The 21,019-nt window shown below is 37.1% G+C and overlaps 1 protein-coding gene across 5 annotated transcripts in view; it reads left to right on the forward strand.

Annotated features, from left to right (window-relative positions):
• ITCH (itchy E3 ubiquitin protein ligase) overlaps nucleotides 1-21,019 on the forward strand; it is a 118,261-nt gene that overhangs the window by 64,521 nt on the left and 32,721 nt on the right. For all 5 annotated transcript variants that reach the window (XM_027622085.1, XM_027622084.1, XM_027622081.1 and 2 more), the window contains 5 exons: nucleotides 10,581-10,738; nucleotides 12,174-12,363; nucleotides 13,582-13,677; nucleotides 15,169-15,343; nucleotides 19,216-19,285. In XM_027622085.1, coding sequence (XP_027477886.1) covers nucleotides 10,581-10,738; nucleotides 12,174-12,363; nucleotides 13,582-13,677; nucleotides 15,169-15,343; nucleotides 19,216-19,285 — 689 coding nt within the window. The remainder of the gene's footprint in view (nucleotides 1-10,580; nucleotides 10,739-12,173; nucleotides 12,364-13,581; nucleotides 13,678-15,168; nucleotides 15,344-19,215; nucleotides 19,286-21,019) is intronic.

The following is a 21,019-nucleotide window of genomic DNA, read 5'->3' on the forward strand; positions in this document are numbered from 1 at the left end:
CATATACTTTGAGAACCACTATGGTTAGACATATAGTTATTTCTTAGATTACAACAAAATATTATGGGAAATTTTTTGTTATGTAACCAAGTCTATTTCTTGAAAATCCCGCCTTGCAGAATTGTCATTCTGCCTTAATCTCATACTCTTTTACTTCAGAACTAGTTTGAATCTTGTTTCTTTTGTTGAACTTTTAAAAATTTTTGTTTATTATAAGAAAATAATGCATGAGGGTTTTTAAAAAATGTTTATTATCAGTATATAAAATGTTTAAAAGCTTCATGGAAGAAATAGCATTTGACCTAAGACCATAAAGCATAATTATAATTTGGCTTTGCATGCTTTGGGGAATTGGAGAGGGGAAGGAGTTCTAGGTGGAAGGAAGAAAAACAGTTATGGAGAGGGGGAACAACACAGGGTGTTTTGTTGGAAATCTTCAGTCACAGCATAAATAGCTAAAGGTAGAGTAATTGAAAGGGAAACTGGCAGATGGTGAATTTGAGAGTAGAATCAACCAGTTAATATTTATTGCCTCTTATATGTCAGGCAGTATGTTGAGCATGTTTCCTGTCATTTCAATGAATCTTGAACATTTTTATGAAGTAGGTAGGTATGTATAATTTTTATGGGTGATGAGAAAACTGAGGCTTAGAAAGGGAAAGGAACTTAGCTGAGTTAGTGTTGTGGTAGCATAGTTGAACCGGGGATTGCCTGACCTTCAGAGCCTGAACTCATAATTGTTATGCTTTACTATGACCTAAAGTGGGACTTTTTTTTTTTTAATCACGTAAGTGCTTAGCCCTCAATAAATGTTAGTTATTTTTAATGTTACATAGGTTGGGGCCAGATGGAGATTTTGGTTTGTAAATACAGACATCGTTTTGTTGTGCTTTGCAAATATTTTGTTTTTCACAAATTGAAGGGTTGTGGCAACCCTGCAACGATCAAATCTATCAGCACTGTTATTCTTAACAGCATTCACTCATTTGTGTCACTCACATTTTGGTAATTCTTGCACTATTTCAGACTTTTTTTATATTTGTAGTGGTGATCTGTGATCAGTGATCTTTGATGTTACAATTGTAATTGTTTTGGGGTACCACAGACTGTGCCCATATAAGATGGTGAACTTAACTGATAAATGTTGTGTGTGTGTTGACTGCTCCACCAACAGGCTTTTCCCTCTCTCTCCCCCTCTCCTTGGGCCTCCTTATTCCCTGAGTTATGACAGTTAGGACAATTAATAACCCTACAAGCCTCTAAGTACTCAAGTGAAAGGAAGAATTGCATGTCTCTCACTTTAAATCAAAAACTAGAAATGATTAAGCTTAGCAAGGAAGGCATTTTGAAAGCCAAGATAGGCCAGAAGCTAGGGCTCTTGCACCAAATAGTCAAGCTGTGAGTGCAAAGGAAAAGTTCTTGAAGGAAATTAAAAGTGCTATTTCAGTGAATACACAAATGTAAGACAGCAAAACAGCCTTATTGTTGATATGGAGAACATTTTAGTAGTCTGGATAGAAGATCAAACCAGCTACAACATTCCCTTAAGCCAAAGCTTAATCCAGAGCAAGGCCCTAACTCTCTTCAAGCCTATGAAGACTGAGAGAGGTGAGGAAGCTGCAGAAGAAAAGTTTGAAGTGAGTGGTGGTTGGTTCATGAGGTTTAAGGAAAGGAGCCATATCCATTATAAAAGTACAAAGTGAAGCAGCAAGTTATCCAGAAAATCTAATTCATGAAAGTGGCTACACTAAACAGCAGATTTTCAACATAGATGAAACAGGCTTATATTGGAAGAAAATGCCAACTAAGACTTTCATAGCTGGAAGGAAGTTAGTGCCTGGCTTCAGAGCTTCAAAGGGCAGGCTGACTCTCTTGCTAGGGGCTAATGCAGCTGGTGACTTTAAGTTGAAGCCAGTGCTCATTGGCCATTCCAAAAATCCTAGGGCCCTTAAGAATTATGCTAAATTTACTTTGCCTTTGTTCTGTAAACAACAACAAAACGTGGATGACAGTGCATCTGTTTACAAGGTTTATTGAATATTTAAAGCCCATTCTTGAGATCTGCTCAGAAAAAAGATTCCTTGCAAATGTTACCTCTCATTGGCAATGCACTTGTCACCCAAGAGCTCTAATGGAGATGTACAACAAGATTAATGTTTTCATGCCTGCTAACACAGCATCCATTATGTAGCCCATGGATCCAGGAGTAATTTTGACTTCTCAGGTTTTATTAGTTAAGAAATACATTTCTTTTTTTTTTTTTTTTAAGATTTGTTTATTTCAGAGAGAGAGAGTGCACACGAGCAGGAGGGCGGAGACGGGGGGAAACAATCTCAAGCAGACTTCAGGCTGAGCATGGAGCCCAGTGGGGGGTTCTGTTTCATGAACATGAGATCACAACCTGAGCTGAAACCAAGAGTCAGATGTTTAACCTACCTTGCAACCCAGGCGTCCCAAGAAATATATTTCTTAATGTATTTCTTAATGACTGCTGTAGTTAGTGATTTCTCTGATGGATCTGGGCAACATAAATTGATAACCTCTGGACAGGATTAAACATTCAAATGCCATTAAGAACATTTGTGATTCATGGAGGTCACACTATCAACATTAACAGAAGTTTGAAAGAAATTGATTCCAGTCCTCATGGATGACTTTGAGGGGTTTGAGACTTCAGTGGAGGAAGTAATTGCAAATGTGGTGGAAATAGCAAGAGAGCTAGAATTAGAATCAGCCTGAAGATGTGACTGAATTGCTGCAATCTCATGATAAAACTTAAATAGACAAGGAGTTTTTCTTATGGATGAGTAAAGAAAGGGGGTTTCTTGAGATCAAATCTACTCCTGGTAAAGATGCTGTGCAGATTGTTGAAATGACAACAAAAGATGTAGAATATTACACAAACTTAGTTGATAAAACAGTGGCATGGTTTTAGAGGATTGATTCCAATTTTGAAAGAAGTTCTACTTTGGTAAAATGATATCAAACAGCATTGCTACAGAGAAATCATTTGTGAAAGGAAGAATCAATTGTTCTAGCAAACTTCATTGTTGTCTTAAGAAATTGCCACAGCCAAATAGGGGGAAAGAGTTAAAAATGAAACAGGATGAAACCAGAGAGGGAGACAAACCGTAAGAGAGTCTTCATCTCAGGAAACAGAGGGTTGCTGGAATGGAGGGGGTGGTAGGGATGGGGTGGCTAGGTGATGGACATTGGGGAGGGTATGTGTTATGGGGAGTGCTGTGTATTGTTTAAGACTGATAAATCACAGACTTGTACCCCTGAAACAAATAATACGTTATATGTTAATAATAAAAAGAAAAAAAAATTGCCATAGCCACCCCAACCTTCAGGAACCACCACACTGATCAGTCAGCAGCTATCAGCATCAAGGCAAGACCCTCCAACCAGTAGAAAGATTAAGACTTTATAATCACTTTCAGGGTGGATGATGGTTAGCATTTTTTAGCAACAAAGTATTTTTACATTAAGGTAAGTACATTGTTTTTTGAGACATAATACTGTTGCACACTTATAGACTATGGTATAGTGTAAACATATATGCACTGAGAAACAAAAAAATCTGACTTTAATACTTGCCTTATTAATGTAGTGGTCTGGAGCCAGTACTGTGAGCCAGTATTGTTGAGATATACCTGTATAGGCTCATGGAATCTTTCTGTGGAGAGGAAAGTCTCTAAAAATATTTGAACTCCATTTGAAAAATTACTTCATTTGATAATCATGTATAGTTTGGATTATATGGTGGTGAGTGAAGGTGGGAAGACCTAGGCAGGAAGTAGTTACAGTAATCCAGTAGGAGAGGAGGAGGGTTAGAACTGGGGCACTAATGTTGGAAGAGGAGAGAGAGAATGTGGAAGTGAAATCAGTGAGACTTTACTCAGTGTCAGGAGGCACAGGAAAGAAGAAAAGTCAAGTTTTCGTGAAGATAGCAATAGAACCAGAACAGGGAGGAACAGTAGCTTTAGAATTGGAGAGTTATTCTAGATCTCCTGCATTTAGTTGATAATTTGGTACCAGAGGATGAAAATGAGACAAAGATGAGCGATTCTGATTTGGGAATCATTTCAGAGATGATCTTTGAAGTCATGGAATTTGAGACTCTAGGGGAAAATTCCTGGAAAAGGAAAGGAAGACAAGAACAGAACCATAGGAACCTGTATTTAGTGAATGGAAAGAAGACGACGTGAGAATAAAAGATTAGAAAAGCACTGTCCCAGAAGTTAAGAGAAGTGTTTTTATTTATTTATTTATTTTTAAGATTTTATTTGAGAGACAGAGTGCAAGAGAGCACAAGCAGGGGGAGCGGCACAGGGGGAGGGAGAAGCAGGCTCCTCACTGAGCAGGGAACCCGACTCGGGGCTTGATCCCAGGACCCTGAGATCATGACCTGAGCTGAAGGCAGACGCTTAACTGACTGCACCAGCCAGGCACCCCTAATTTATCGTTTTTCATACTGTTAAATATCTGTCATTTGCCTTTTAATTCTGTATTTTAAAAAATACAGAAGAGTTTTAGATTTCTATATAATTAAATTTATTTAGAAATAAGTTCACTAATTCACATTTTCTTCGAAAGTTTTCATAGTTTCATTTTGTTAAATCAACTTTATTATTATTTTTTAAAGATTTTATTTATTTATTTGACAGAGACACAGTGAGAGAGGGAACACAAGCAGAGGGAGTGGGAGAGGGAGAAGCAGGCTTCCCGCGGAGCAGAGAGCCCAATGTGGGGCTCGATCCCAGGACCCTGGGATCATGACTTGAGCTGAAGGCAGATGCTTAACGACTGAGCCACCCAGGCGCCCGTTGGAATCCATTTTAAAATCAACTGGAATCTACTCTGATCTTGGAACAAGCTGACGCTCTAACCTGACTTTTTTTTTTCCCCCCACCACGCAGCCAGTTTTTCCTGGCTTAATTAGTTAGTCTAGGACCTCATTCTCTTCTACAGTATTTGACAGCATTAAATGCTCCATCTTTTAAAATAAACAGTTTTCTTGGGGTGCCTGGGTGGCTCCCTGCTCAGCAGAGAGTCTGCTTCTCCCTCTCCCTGTGCCCCTCACCCCCACTCATGCTCTCTCTCTCAAATAAATAAATAAAATCTTTAAAAAAAGATAAATTAGTATCCTCAGATTGTAAAAAGATCTTAAAAATAATAAGGAAAACTATTCCCTTAAAACAAAAATTTACAGATGTATACAGTTCATGGAAGAAGAAACTCAGATGGCTTGTAAATGAAATATTGTTGAACATTAACATTTTTATTTACCAAATTAGCAAATACTTAAAAATATTTACATACTTGGGCGCCTGGGTGGCTCAGTTGGTTAAGCGACTGCCTTTGGCTCAGGTCATGATCCTGGAGTCCTGGGATCAAGTCCCACATCGGGCTCCCTGCTCAGCAGGGAGTCAGCTTCTCCCTCTGACCCTCTTCCCTCTCGTGCTCTCTCTCTCTCATTCTTGCTCTCTCAAATAAATAAAATCTTTAAAAAAAATATTTACATACTTGATGGTGAAATGGGCATTTTCATAACTAACTGATAGGAAAATTACCTTTGAAAATATTTTTTAAAAAATTTAGCAGTCAGTATTTCAACCTTCAAAATATTTGTGTACTTTAACCCAGGTATTCTATTCTGGCAGTCTGTCTGTAGGAAATAGAAACCCACCTCCCACTACCACCACCAAAAGAAAAGAAAAAATGTTTGAATGATGACATGTCTATACATTAGAGTATTCTGTAGTCATTAGGTATTATAAAAGGTTTTGAGTAATTTGGGGGAAGTGTGCGGTATATAATAAGAAAACAAACACAAATTTGCTCCAGATATGAAACATTTAACAATCACATGCACAGCCAATGAAATAGGATTGGCGAGAAACGGGGAGTCCATGTCTTGGTGGTAATGATCTCCAGAATGTAGGATGGAAGGTGATTTTTATGAATAGAAGTTATTTTTCACTGTGAAAGAGTGAACGTCTTTGGAAAATTAAAATTACTAAATACATTAATTGCATAAATACAGAAAATCATAATGAAGGAACAGAATGAACAAACAGATTTGGGGTGGCACCTGGTTGGCTCAGTTGGTAAAGCATGTGATTCTTGATCTTGATGTCATGAGTTCGAGCCCCACATTGGGTGTTGAGATTAAATTAAAAAAAAAGAACAGCTCTGAAGAGCAGTTAGGATTGAGGAAGTGTTTTAGGTTGAGGGGTTTGATTATATTTGTGAAGTGAGAGGAAAGATCTGGAAGAAGAAAGATGATGGAAGATACAAGAAAGGTGTTAAATGATGTTGGAAAGCCCTAGAGGATATAGGCTGAAATCAAGGACACACAGACAAATTAGCCTTGAAGAAGTGAAGAAATTTCTTTTTCCCCCCAAAAAAGGGAAGCAAGGAAATGATTAGTGGCACAGAGAATTTTTTTACGATTGATTTATTTTTTTTATTATTTTTTAACAGAAGTTTATTCTTAAATGTACAGCAGGATCTAAGACAAGACTTATTCTGGCTATAGTTGACAATAGATACTACAACAGATAGGGAATCCAGATGTTTAAACAGGAGTGGAATTAGGAACACCATTGTCTCAGGCACAAGAAACAGCTTATTTCTTGCCAGATTTCTTTTTGTTTGTTTGTTTTTTAAGACAAAAAGAGAGAGAGAAACACAGCTAGAGAGGGAACACAAGCAGGGGGAGTGGGAGAGGGAGAAGCAGACTCCCCACGGAGCAGGGAGCTCGATGTGGGGCTTGATCCCAGGACCCTGGGATCATGACCTGAGCCGAAGGCAGACACTTAACAGTTGAGCCACCCAGGCGCCCCTTGCCAGATTTCTTAATTCCACCTATGGCCAGCGGGCCCTTCCCTGCAGCCTTTGCTTTTAGCTCCTTGAGTTTTTCTGCCCCTCATCTGTTTCTGCTTGAGTGCCTTATCTTCCTCGTCCATCTCCTTGGCCTGCTTCAGGGGCTTCTGCCAACTTTGTGGCCGGACATGGCACCTGCTGCCACTTCAGAATAGAGAAGTTTTAAGGTAGATGAGACAGTTGAAGGATAGCAGATAATCATCATGTTAGGGAAGAGGCAGCATCAGGGACATCTACATATTGGGAAAGCAGTCAAGAGTAGATTAGATAGGTAGAAAATGATTGATTTCCAAGCAGTGTGGGTAGTCCAGTTGAAGTTGTTAAATAAGGTCAGCTGTAGCTCTTGTTGCCTCAATCTCTAAAATGAGCAAGCTTTAGGAAACTGATGTCTGCCAGGATAAGAAGATGGAGACTCAAGGAACAATTTTAATTTTTGTCTTTTGCATAGGTCTTTTTAATTGTATAGCACCTAGTAAAAGTCCTTTGCCCTACCAGATTACTATTTTTTTTTATTACTGTTAATTTTAACATCAGTACACCAATCCCAATGAATCTGTGGTGTTGTCATAGTCCTCTGTTATTTCTAATTGTTTAGCTCCCGGGAGATTTGAGCTGTGATTTTTCTTTTTTAACAGGAAAAAAAGTGCTCATTTTGGCAGCACATACATTAACAGGGGGGAAGAAAAGACTGTATCTTGTAGACATTGGAAAACCTCTGGACTTTTCCTTACTGGGCACAGTGGAAAATTTATAAGGACCTTTTATAGAAGACTGCCCCTTTAATTTGGTACTTTTTTTTTTACTAGTTTATTTTATTTACTCTGCTAAATAACACCTGATTTTGCCAGTGGAACATTATCATTACTTTCTGGCCCCAGAGAATAGTAGTAGAAAAAGTAAATGAAGGATTAGTTGTAGTGGAAAGATTGCTTGGGGCTGGGGGATGTAGGGCAATAGTGAAGGAATTAAAGACACTAGGGGAAGTAGTAGCCTATGGTGGAGCCCAAGTGGGACTTGAAGGGAGCTGATGGACTATGAAGATAGAGGGGGTTAAAGGTCATGATGAGAGTGAATCACAGATAAAGTAGGAGGCAGGTGGAAGGAGTAGAAGGCTATATGTAGGTAGAGAGATTTGAAAATTTAAAGACTTAGGAACCAGGAGCAATTCTAAGCATCAGGGAAATTTAAGGAGCCATCATATTACCCAGGTTGTAGGATAACAATGTTGAGAAACTGAGGCCAAGTTGTTAGAAGGGTAAACAGCAGGGATGTTAAAATCTCCCAAGATTTTAATCCTCAAGAGAACATAGCATTTTTGGAATCCAGTTTTTGCTGTACCTTTGTAATAACAGATTTACCTCATGCCCTGAATGTTCCTCCTTACTCACATATTCCTAAAACTTGACTAGCACTAGGTGCAAAGAGATTAAGTAACTGGGGCGCCTGGGTGACTCAGTCTGTTAAACATCCAACTCTTGATTTCAGCTCAGGTCATGATCTCAGGGTTGTGAGATAGAGCCCAATGATTGGCTTCTTGCTGGGCATGGAGCCTGCCTAAGATTCTCTTCCCCTCGCTCTCTGCTCCATCCCCACTCTCCCTCTCTTAAAAAAAAAAAGAGATTAAGTGACTTCTTTGGTCATCTGACTTAGCAGAGTCAGAGCTAGAAACCTCAATTTCCTACTTTTGGTCCATTCTATCATTTGTTGTCTATCTTTTAAAAACCATTACTTCTTAAAAACATTAAGAACTGGGGCACCTGGGTGGCTCAGTTGTTAAGCGTTTGCCTTCGGCTCAGGTCATGATCCCAGGGTCCTGGGATTGAGCCCTGCATCGGTTGGGCTCCCTGCTCTGCGGGAAACCTGCTTCTCCCACTCCCTTGCTTGTGTTCCCTTTCTCGCTGTGTCTTTCTCTGTCGAATAAATAAATAAAATCTTTTTTTTTAATTTTTAAAAAGATTTTATTTATTCATTTGACAGAGAGAGAGCGAGAGCAGGAACACAAGCAGGGGAGTGGGAGAGAGAGAAGCAGGCTTCCCGCGGAGCAGGGAGCCCGATGCGGGGCTTGATCCCAGGACCCTGGGATCATGACCTGAGCCGAAGGCAGACGCTTAACGACTGAGCCACCCAGGCACCCCAATAAATAAAATCTTTAAAAAAAAAACAAAACCATTAAGAACTAATTAGTAATCTCTTGAAATAGTATGGGAGGTAATACTCAAGAGTCTTAAAAAGGCATACTACTCAAAATGGGTTTGGAACTTAGCACCTAGGGGAGGGGGAGCAGTGTCAAAGCTTGACTCCTCCTGCCTTCAGTTCATTTTTTGGGGTGGCTTGGCCTTCCTGTAGGCAGTCAGCACTAACCAGGTGCTGACTGCCAATTACTGACCTGTTCCTTTTATTCAAAATAAGCATTTGAGGCACCCCCCCAAAGCAGTCTTGTCGTATCCTACTGTTCACCCAGATCACCTGAGGGTCTTATTAAAATGCTAGTTCTGATATAGTGGATCCTAGGAGTGGAATGCAAGATTGTACATTTCTTTTTCTTTTCTTTTTTTAAGATTTTATCTATTATAGAGAGAGCATGCGTGTGAGTGAAGGGAGGGGCAGAGGGGGAGGGAGAGGAGAGGAACGGGCAGACTCGGATTCTGATGCAGGGCTCAGTTGTGATCCCACGACCCTGAGATCATGACCTGTGCCAAAACCAAGCAACTGAGCCACGCAGATGCCCCTAGATTGTGCATTTCAAATAAGCTCTTATATGTTGCCCTTGCTTCTGTTTTAAGACTATACTTTGAATAGAAAGGCTCTAAAGAACTTTAGGGGAACATAGTTTGAAAATGATTTAATATGTGGTACTGTCTCTCAATTTTAATTTCTTGAACCAATTAGATTTTACTTTGTTCAGGCTTATTTTGAAGGTCCAGTAAAGTATTGAATTAATACTGTGTAGTAGTTTGCTGCTTACCAGGTAGTAGATAGCAGAGTCTTAGCTGAGGCATCTTCAAACTGGTTACACTCACTGCTTTATAATTCATGACAAGATCCCCCTGGGAAAAGAATCAACTATATTTAGATTTTCAATCTGACGTTTCCTGTTATTGTTTTCCCCTTTCTTTTCTTTCCCTCAATTAATGACATTGCTTTGAAGAAATGATACCTCCTTTTTAAAAAAAGGTCTGTGGGCACCTCTGCTCCTAGATACTAATTTTCAGCATTTTGTATACCATTTCCTGGGATGGAGAGAAAGCATCTTGTCTTTGGGATATAAGTACTTCTTTCTTCTGCCATAGAACAGTCAGCCCTATCCCAAAATTGAATAATATCAAGAGCCAGTGGAAACCAAGAAAATGATGGTGATGTTATCTGTGCTCATAATAAAATAGTGCCCTTTCTAAGGCATTGGAATTTTGAGAATTTGACTCTGTTCCTGCTTATAGGGCCTCCAAAGACTTACTTGAAATCCGAATCACCATACCTAATAGTTTTGAAGGGTCACAAGTGTTTCTGTGCCCTTGGGCAACCCCTTACTGTATATCTGGGTGGGCTCTGAGGGTTGTATATAAGATTCTACCCAAGGGCTATTTATGTATTTGATAAGGCTGGCCAGAAATTTTAAGTTCTGGTCTTCTTATTTTTGTTAAATTCAAAGAGCATTCGTTTTCCCTTCCGTTTCACCCTTTCTTACTCAGAACAAACACAAATGGATCAGATGAGCCTGAGGATGCAGGGGCTGGTGAAAATAGGAAGGTCAATGGGAATAATTCTCCATCACTCTCAAATGGTGGTTTTAAACCTTCTAGGCCTCCAAGACCTTCACGACCACCTCCACCTACCCCACGTAGACCAGGTGCGTATTCCAGCCATACACTAGGGATGTAGCTGTCAGTACTGTGATTGTAAATAATGTTCTGTTTGGGAATTGATCCTCAGGTAAGTTGTCAAAAGACCCTTTTAGGTCAGTTTTCTAGCTGTATTTTTACATTTAAGTTTTGGCCAAGAATGATCTTTCTATAGGTAGACTAATGTGTGCCTTTTCCCTAAGTTTTTCCTCCAGGGTGAAGTTCTTGAGGTAAGTGCTTTGTTGAGAATGAGGAAAAAAAAAAAAAGAACCATATGTGCATTATTAAAAGTATAGGCAGTGTAGATAAGATTGCAGCTTTTCAGCAGGGTTTGTTATAGTGTGGACATAAGCATGTCATTCTGTCAAGGATCTGCTTGCTTATTATCATTATATCCTTTAAAAGACAATTAGAAATGGCAAGTAACCTTACAACAATGCTACATGATACATTTTGAAGCAAAAATTATACAACAAATGAACATATTTCATGTAGTAAAAATATAAACGTCTATAGATAGATATCCATTTTTCCCGATTACCCAGAATAGAATATTCAATCTTTTACTTTTCCCTCTGTATGTAGATAGGCAATATAAAATAATTAACCCAGATATTATTGGAAAAGTAAATTAGTTGTCTACAAATCATTTTAGTAAATGACTTTGTTTTTGATTATACATCTTCCCCCCTTTTTTGGTAGAAAATGTGTTAATAATATATTCCTAGCCTTTAAGATTATATACTACTTTGTTAAAATATTGGTGACTTCCCCGAGGAATTGTTTTCTCAAGTCTTTCTTGAAAATGTGATATGTACTTTATAACTGTTCATAAGAATGTAGATGCTTAACAGTCAGATCTTCTGTATTTTAACTAACATCAATAATTGGTCTTTGATCTTCAGGGTTTCATAGAAAAGACAATTTAAAGGATCTGGAAAATTACAAAATGAACTTGTAATACCAAAGGATATCAGTGCTTTCCTTCTTATTTTTTAAATAGTTTTTATTTCTTGTATCAGGAAATCAGAATTTGTACTTGCTTCATAATTAATAAAGACATAGGGTAGATGGAACCTAAAAAATTATTTAAAAAGTTTAAGTAATTTTCACCTGCATATCCATCTTAAAATTTCTGTTTGTCATCTACCTTTTTATTTTTATTTTTTTAAAAGATTTTATTTATTTATTTGACAGAGAGAGACATAGCGAGAGAGGGAACACAAGCAGGGGGAGTGGGAGAGGGAGAAGCAGGCTTCCTGCTGAGCAGGGAGCCCAGTGCGGGGCTCGAACCCAGGACCCTGGGATCATGACCTGAGCTGAAGCCAGATGCTTATGACTGAGCCACCCAGGCGCCCTTACCTTTTTATTTTTTAAAGTTAAAATTCTATCCTGAACTTACCTGAAAATAAAAGATTGTTGTTTCCCACAAATCTTTTATAGCATCTGTCAATGGTTCACCATCTGCCACTTCTGAAAGTGAGGGATCCAGTACAGGCTCTCTGCCACCAACAAATATAAATTCAAATACATCTGAAGGAGCAACATCTGGATTAATAATTCCTCTGACTATATCTGGAGGCTCAGGCCCTAGGCCATTAAATTCTGTACCTCAGGCTCCCCTACCACCTGGGTAAGTAACTGTTTTTGGTTACTATTTGTTTGCTTTCGGCTTCTGCATATACTTACCAATAAGGAAAATAATACTGAACTCCATTCTTTAAAAAAACCATCTTCAAGCAATGGTAACTGATTTTGGGGGTGCTGTGTCTAGAGTCAAACTAAACCAAAAAAACTCACCACATTAGAAATCCACCCCCTCCTCATTTCCAGGGCAAAGGTTTATGTTTTTTTGTGGGGTTTTTTTGTTTGTTTTTAACAGAAGGATTCTGAACCATAGTAGGTTAACCAATGCCATATAATATAAAATAGTCACCTAATTCAGATTGCTTTCTCTTTGAAGGGGGAAAAAACATTTTTTAAAATAAAATTTTTCCATCATAAAGTCATTATAGCAAAGTAGTAATAATTTTAAAAAACTGAGAGAATTAGTACTCATAATCCCATTTTAATCTCTTAATTATTTTAAAAATTTAATGCTCTAATAGTTTACATACTTATATACATTGTGGCATTCAATTAATCCAGGGCTTGGAATCTAATTAAAATTAATTGCTTGATAAATTAATAAACCCTTATGAAAATTTTAATTGCTAAACAGATATTACTGTGGGTAGTTGGGCCATTTTCCTTTTGCGAAACCTACACAGGAAGCCAAATTAGAAAATTATTTGTGCAAGGGATTAGCAAACAGAAACTTGTGCTTTCCAAAGTTATTGGTACTTCTAAGCTGTGATGGTTTATTCCTGTCTTCTTCTCTTTGGGGATTAACCTATCAAGGAGACTAGAATACCCAGATTGATTTTGTCTGTTAGACTGTGCAGAGACACATCTGATAAAATCTTAGTCTTTGATTTCAGTTCTTCTAGAACACATTGTGTTTTGCCTTTCAGTTAGCAGCTCAGTCTTTCTTCAGATTTCAAAACATTAATGACAGCATTTTTTTTTTCACCAAGTCTTGCATATACCACTACTAGATTGAGGTAGACTTTGTCTCCTAAGTGCATATACCTCAAACCTCTTTACAAATACAAGGCGTCTCTTGAGCAGATACTGTTGCAGAAGAAGTCTTACCCACTCTGTCATCCTCAGGATAACATTTCTTGACTTTATTCCTAAATTCTTTTGGTATCTTCTTTTTATATTGACATGCTTATTTGCCTCAGTTCTGTAATATGGTCATATAAGAGAAAATAGCAAAGATAAGTGCCTTTTAAATTTTGTGTTTAAGTTGGGAGCAGAGAGTGGACCAGCATGGACGAGTTTACTATGTAGATCATATTGAAAAAAGAACAACCTGGGATAGACCAGAACCTCTACCTCCTGGGTAAGTATCTGAATTAAAGAAGAAAAAAAGTATTCAGAACTATAGATTATATCTGTACAAAATCTTCCCTATATCCCTAGTTTTCCTCTTCCTTTCAGTCTTTCCTGAAGTTTCCACAAAGTATCCACTTTGTGTTGTGGTAGATGCAAATTAGAAGAGAGAGAATTGATTAAGCATGGTGAATGATTTATTTTTATTCACTTCTGACCTAAAGGTTTCATAGGTCTTGCTATTTCCATGTTTTCCTTTCTGTATTTTACCTGGCTAAAACCACAAGGTTTTAGAATTAGTTTCTTTAAGAGTAATTATTTAACTGAATAAGAATTATTAAAGCCTGTCATATATATGAAGATAAAGTCCCTATTATATAAAAAAACTTTATAATCGTGAAGTCATTGCAGAATAGTTAGGGAATTAAAGGATATATTAATGCATGATGTTAAGCATTTAACATTTATATTATAGAAAATGGAAGAAAATATTTTTATTCAAGGGAATTCAGTAGCAAACATGGGAAAGTATTTAATCTTGCTATGATCTCAAATACACACCTAAAAGATACTGTTTTACTTATTAAATTAGCAGATAGTATCCAGTATCGGTGAGATTGTAGAGGAACTTTACCACATAATATTGCTAGTGGTAGTATAAATTAGTTGCAACTCTAAGAGAAAGTATATCTAACTATAGTAATGCACATACCCTTAGTAATCCTCTCCAGGAAATTTATCCTAAAGAAGTAATGCAAAGGAAGAAAAAAATTGATGTATTAAAGGTATTTATTATTTTACTATTTATAAAACGAGAATATTGGAAATAACCATAAACAACAAAGTAGAAATCAACATGTTATTGTATTAATGTTTACTTAATATTATGCACCCATTTGAGGGGCGCCTGGGTGGCTCAGTCATTTAAGCAGCCAACTCTTGATTTCAGCTCAGGTCATGTTCTCAGGGCTGCGAGATCGAGCCCCATGTCAGGCACCATGCTCAGTGGGGAATTCTGTCTCTCCCCCTCCTCCACCCCCTGCGCATTTACTCTCTCTCTAAAATAAATAAATTTTTTAAAAAATTATGCACCCATTTGAAATGATCAGTTGTAATTTTGTGGGAAAAGTGGTTTTTGATATCTGTGAAAAGTTGTATATACAATTGTGTCCCTCCCTATTAGGATTTCAACAGTCAAAAGAACATTGGAAAGAAAATGAGAACTTTTTTCTTAATTACTATTTGAGACTTACTCATTAAATTTTATACACTGTATTTTTAAAACCAGATACGTCTTAACTTTTAAGGAAAAATGTTTAGAAACATTTCTTTTGTGTTCATTTAAGGACCATTTAAAAATATATAAAATAAAAGAGTTCAGGTAAATCAAAAGTAAGGTAAAATCTTACCAAACCTGCACCAGGGCCAAGATGAAGTTATGTTCGGTTCATATCTAGATCACAAGTAATTATTGAATTAGGTTGTTTTTGTCCTGATTTAGCTGGGAACGGCGGGTTGACAACATGGGACGTATTTACTATGTTGACCATTTCACAAGAACAACAACGTGGCAGAGACCAACGCTGGAATCTGTCCGGAACTATGAACAGTGGCAGCTCCAGCGTAGTCAGCTGCAAGGAGCAATGCAGCAGTTTAACCAGAGATTTATTTATGGGGTAAGTAGCCTGTTACACTATAAACTTAATAAGTATTTGTTTTTAACCTTTTTTTGCATGTGAAATGTTAAGGAATAAAAGACAAGAGGGCACCCAGTTGTTGCTTTTGATATTGTTTAGAACTTGTCTTGAGTATTCTGTGCATGTGATCTATTCTTACCTCTTTGAAAACTAAAGTTCAACCTCCTTTGCTTTGTTAATGTCAAAAATAAAAAAGAAGTTAGGACAACTTAAAATTCGTGGACAAAAGGATAGTAAAAATAAACCCAGGTGGTTTGAAGAGAATTAAAACAGTTCTAAATTTAATACTCCCTCGCTTGGCAGAATATTTGAAGGTTTGGCTCTAAGAGCATCTGACTATTAAGTGGTTTTATAGAACTAATGACAGAATTGAATCACTTTGTAACATATGAAAGTACAGTTTACCTAATTAATTGTTTGGTGCTCTGGGAGACTAAAGAAATTTGATTCCTTATATGATTATGCTAAATATATTATTCTAGCTTCAAAACTATATTATCTTTGGTATGCGTTTCCTTTCTGGAAATGGTTTAAGTTTGTACATATTTTTCTTTAGAGTAATACTGCAATAATAGCTATAAGTTCACCAAAATACATTAATGTTTTGTTAACGCAGTCTTTGGTGCTAGGAATTTTATAGTCTCTCAAATCATAAAGTATTATAGATCTTTTCTCTGAGGAAAGGAAAATAGTCCTTGGAGAAATAATGATTCTATGGACCAAACAAAAGGGATTCGTTTGAGTAATACTTAGAACTTACACCAAAGGGACGCCTGGGTGGCTCAGTCAGTTAAGCGTCTGCCTTCGGCTCAGGTCATGATCCCAGGGTCCTGGGATCGAGTCCTTCATCAGGTTTCCTGCTCAGCGGAGAGCCTGCTTCTCCCTCTCCCTCTGCTGTTCCCCCTGTTTGTGCTCTCGCTCTCTCTCTCTCTGTCAAATAAATAAAATCTTAAAGAATTTAGACCGAAGAAAATCAACTCTGCAAGAGTTCAAGAGAAGCTGACCTCCATTTTCATCTCTTCCCCTCTACCACCTTTGGTATCCTCCTTGTTAGAATACATCGGATTAAATTACTGTCCTCTCTGAGCATTATTTTCCCCCCTTTTCTCCATATTCCTGTCTATTTCTTGGATCTCATGACCATAATAGTTTTCATTCATTGATTTAAAATTTAAAAAAAAATCATCTTTATCACCAGCCTTCCCTTCACTACCTAGTTATGACTAAGATTCTTTCATATAACAATTTTTCCTGCCACCTTCTATAGGCAGCTGTCATTGTATTTCTTCCCAGTGGTTTTAGAAGTGAAATTAATTTGTCTCTTGTCTATCTTATTCTACTCAATTTTTTTTTCTATGCTGTTTAACATCTTTCTTCTAAATTATAATCAGCTTTGGTATACCTGGCCAAATTTCTTCTAGGTTTGAATGCCTAGCTTGCCTGCCTTCTTTAAAGCTATTTTCTACATGGGTGTCCATTGGAAAGAACATGGGCTTTGGAGTCAGACACATCTGGGTTTGAATCCTGGTGATACAGTTACTTTCTGTATATGACTTTGAGAAAGTTACTTAACCTCATCAAGACTCATTTACTTTATCTGTAAAAAATGTAATTAAATTTCCTCAGGAATTTTTTTGAGGATTCTGTAAAATAAAGTTCCTAATATGTTTGGCACATATTAGATGGATAGAAATGTTTTCATTTTTTCTCTCCCTCATATCCACATTGTAAATGTGCTCTTTATCTTACAGTACATCATCTTTTAAAACATTCTTTTTAAAGACTGATTTAGCATATATTCCCAGGGCACCAACAGTATATATTGCTTCATTGTAAACTTCACCAATTTGATACTCAGAGTCTTTGGAACTTTTCTTGAATTGCAGCTTTTTATCTCATTGTCCATGTTCTTTTTTTTTTTTACCCCTATCCAAAATAATCTGACCATTTTTTTTTAATTCTTCCACTTTGCTCTTGTTACAGAATAGTTTTAAATCATAACTTAAGCAGCCTATTTTAGCTACCTTTAACACAGCCAGCAATATTAACTGAATTGAATGAATTAAACATTCTTACTATCAGCTGCTTAAAAAGTGGTGGGGTGTTGGCATATTGTTTTATAAAGTGGCCTTTGTTCCCCTGGTAGACTCTCATACACCTGACTTTTATTTTTTTCCTTAAGTAGGCTCCACACCCAACATGGGGCTTGAACTCACAATCCTGAGATCAAGAGTCACATGCTCTACCGACTGATGCCAGCCAAGCATCCCTACACCTAGCATTTTTAACCTCAGAATGGAAATGGTTGATGTTGGAACACTGTGTAATGGCTCTTTCCCACCCATGGCTTCAGTGTACATGTCCCCAATTTATTTAACTAGGGAAGAGCCTTGGGTCTTAGACTTGGGATAGGCTTGGGTCTTAGAAAATTATCACAATAGTTTGTCATATGCCAGACTTTTTAGACCTGTTCCATAACCAGTATTCAAACCTTTTATAGTGTTTCTCCCTGGTCTCTCTTCTCTCACTGCTTTTCGTAATTGTATCTATCAGGAGGAGCAAGGCCAGTTCTTGATAGGTCTATCTTCTAAGAGCTGTTTAATCAGAAATAGAGTATCTGTCATATGCTTTAAAACTTTGAGTTACCCAGTTTCTGTAATAAGTCAATGACATGGGGAAAAAAACCCAGAAACAATAGGGGGAACTGCTATAGATTGAAACTTAAGAGACTCAACCAAATGTAATGTGAGGACTTTGTTTGAATTTTGACTTGAACAAATAATCAAATGCATTTAATTAGTGACTGGTTATTAGATGATAAAATTAACATAGATTCTTTGGTAGATGTGATTAACAATATTGTGGTTATGTGAGAAGATGTCCACAAATTTTAGAAAGACCTGCTCAAATACAGAGGGGTGAAATGACTCAGTGACTTGGCAAAGAAGAGGGAAAAGAAAATTTGGCAGTCTTGATAATTGTTGAATCTTGGTGCTAGGTATATAGGGGTCACTCCTTATTTTACTCATATATTTTTTCCATTAATAATTTTTGTTTAAAAAGCAGTTAGAATCTATTATTTACTCATTTTATCTTACTAAAGGAGAAAGGGTTTAACCAAATCTTCCTGAGAGACCATGTTATCTCCACTTTATTATACATTTAAACCAAAACATACCCATTAACCCTACATAGTCGCTATGACTTTTGCTTCTCTTATTTTAATGTTTGACTCATTTTTCCAAATGGTTTCCTTTTATCTAGCCAGACTTCTGTCTCTACCAATGTGGTCATTTGAAACCAGAAGTTTAAGAAGTCTTCTTTACAGATCTAGATTTATCAACTCTTTCCAACTGGAATTCTTTCCTTTCACTCATCTGACAGCCTGTTCTTCCTGCTCCTGCAACTCTGTTTCCACAATATTTGTATATACTCCATGTTTTGTATATGAGTCTTTCTTTTTGAGTTAGAAATACGAGGTTAGTCTCAGCCATCCGATGCCTCTAGGTACTGTTGTTTATAAATGACTCTTTGGTAATTTATATATTTCTCTAATTTACTGAGTTATAGCTGAAGAAGAAAATGATCATTTGAGGGTGAGGATTATGTATTTGTAATATTTGAATTTCAAATAATTTCAAGCATTAATGTTTACAAAGATTTTTTTTTCTTTCTCCAGAGTGTATTGGCATATACGTGTTGACTTGAGTGACACATCTCTAAGATGTGAACTCTGTGTTACGTTGCACGTGACCAGGGAAGACCTACCAGAACTCATAACCTTGCTTTCAGGTTATCTAGTTAGGTTGTTCATTAATTCACCTTTTTGTTGTTGCTGTTATTCTTTTTAGAATCAAGATTTGTTTACTACATCACAAAATAAAGAATTTGATCCCCTTGGTCCCCTGCCACCTGGATGGGGTAAGTCACATGATTTTTTTCATTGCATTTGTCATTTTGAAAAAATCAGATATTTATGGATGATAGCCTGCTCTTGCTTGAGTGAATATGTGGGAAATTTTTGGGTGTGTTAGTTTAATTCAGAGTGCCAAATAGGTATTAAATTTCCCAGAAGTTCTAAGTTGACTGTCTTAATAGTTAACTTTTATTGGAATTCAGAATTATTTTACTCTTTTAAAGTTTAAAAATATTTTGGTCATCATTAGGATCTTGCTCTTTTTCCTAACTTTAGCCAGCAACACTTCCCTAAAATATTGTCTCTAAAGACCCAATCCCAGCTTACCCAGGTTATGAGAATCTTGCCTTGCTTATTTTACATTCTGCTTATTTTTAGGTTTCACACTTCTGAAGTTGAGGTGTACCCCCCTTCCTAGATGAGTTCATGATCACCCTGTTACTTAGACTGAACACTGCTTTATGACTCTGCCTTTGGGGCACATGCCTTATTTGTGCAACCAGTGACAACACTGGTACTGTAACAGATGAAACCCTACCGGACATATCTTCAGGATTGACCCAGAAACTAAAACCCCAATTTACAGCCTGTGTTTACATTCTGAAATAGACAGCATTATTTTTGTGACACAATATGTTATTTATTTATTTATTTATTTATTTATTTTTAAATAGGCTCCACACCCAGCGTGGAGCCCAGTGTGGGGCTTGAACTCAGACGCTGAGATCAAGACCTGAGCTGAGATCAAGAGTCAGATGCTTAACCAACCTAGCCACCCACGTGCCTCCATGATACGTATTTTAAATCCAGCTTCCTCATCCTTTCAGACTTCATGTGCTAGGACCAGACATTACCACCTCACAAGCTGACAATGAAGAATTTTTAATACATGCAAACTAAAGAGGCTGGAGAACAAAAAATGGTTTTGGTTCAACAGTGTAGTTTAATAGGGCTTTATATAGCTGGTTTTACCCATCAAGTATAAAGATATTTTCTCCTTTTGAGAGTTGCTGTGAATGAATACATAGAACAGCAAGAAGCTTCTGTTTTTTTACTGTTTTATTCATCGAGTCAGGAAGGGCTCTAATCTGCATTCACTTCGCTATTCAGTAATCTCAGTATTGTTTATCATGTGACTTTTTTCAACAAAGTAAAATCAGCTCTATAGCCACAGTACTTCCTCTCATTAAAAGCAGATGAGCCTTCAGTTGCAAGTGCATCCACCTTTTGAAATTTTGTTTTTCACAGCTTCTTCCAAGAAATGCTGATATCAGCAGTATATACTTAGAACATGTATAGAAAAGAAGTTTTTTATTGAATTTATCCTGCTTCATGTTAATTTTTGAAGAGAAAATCTCTGGCCCTGAAGTCTGAACTTACGTAGCAGATATGCACTTAGGGTATTATTTTTAGATTATAAAAATTACTTTAAAAATTATTTGGATACAGATATATTTTAAAATTTTATATTTATGTGACTGCCAAGAATATTAACTAACATTATTATGTAGCCAGCTGTAGCACTGTGGATGCTTCTTTTTGCCTTAGAGACAGACTTAAAGTTGGTTACTTTTCACACTGAAGATGCCAAGACCAGTGAAGCCAGTGTTAATATTTACAATGTGTCACAAGATGCAGAATCCCATTTATCTGTATATTACGCACACTTGGGGTTCTGTTTCCATCTTAGGCTCAAGTGAGGTAAGTAGCTGAGATGTTAGGATGGGGTTCAGGATACT

Source organism: Zalophus californianus, chromosome 8 (assembly GCF_009762305.2).
Source record: "Zalophus californianus isolate mZalCal1 chromosome 8, mZalCal1.pri.v2, whole genome shotgun sequence".
NCBI classification, from domain to species: domain Eukaryota; kingdom Metazoa; phylum Chordata; class Mammalia; order Carnivora; family Otariidae; genus Zalophus; species Zalophus californianus.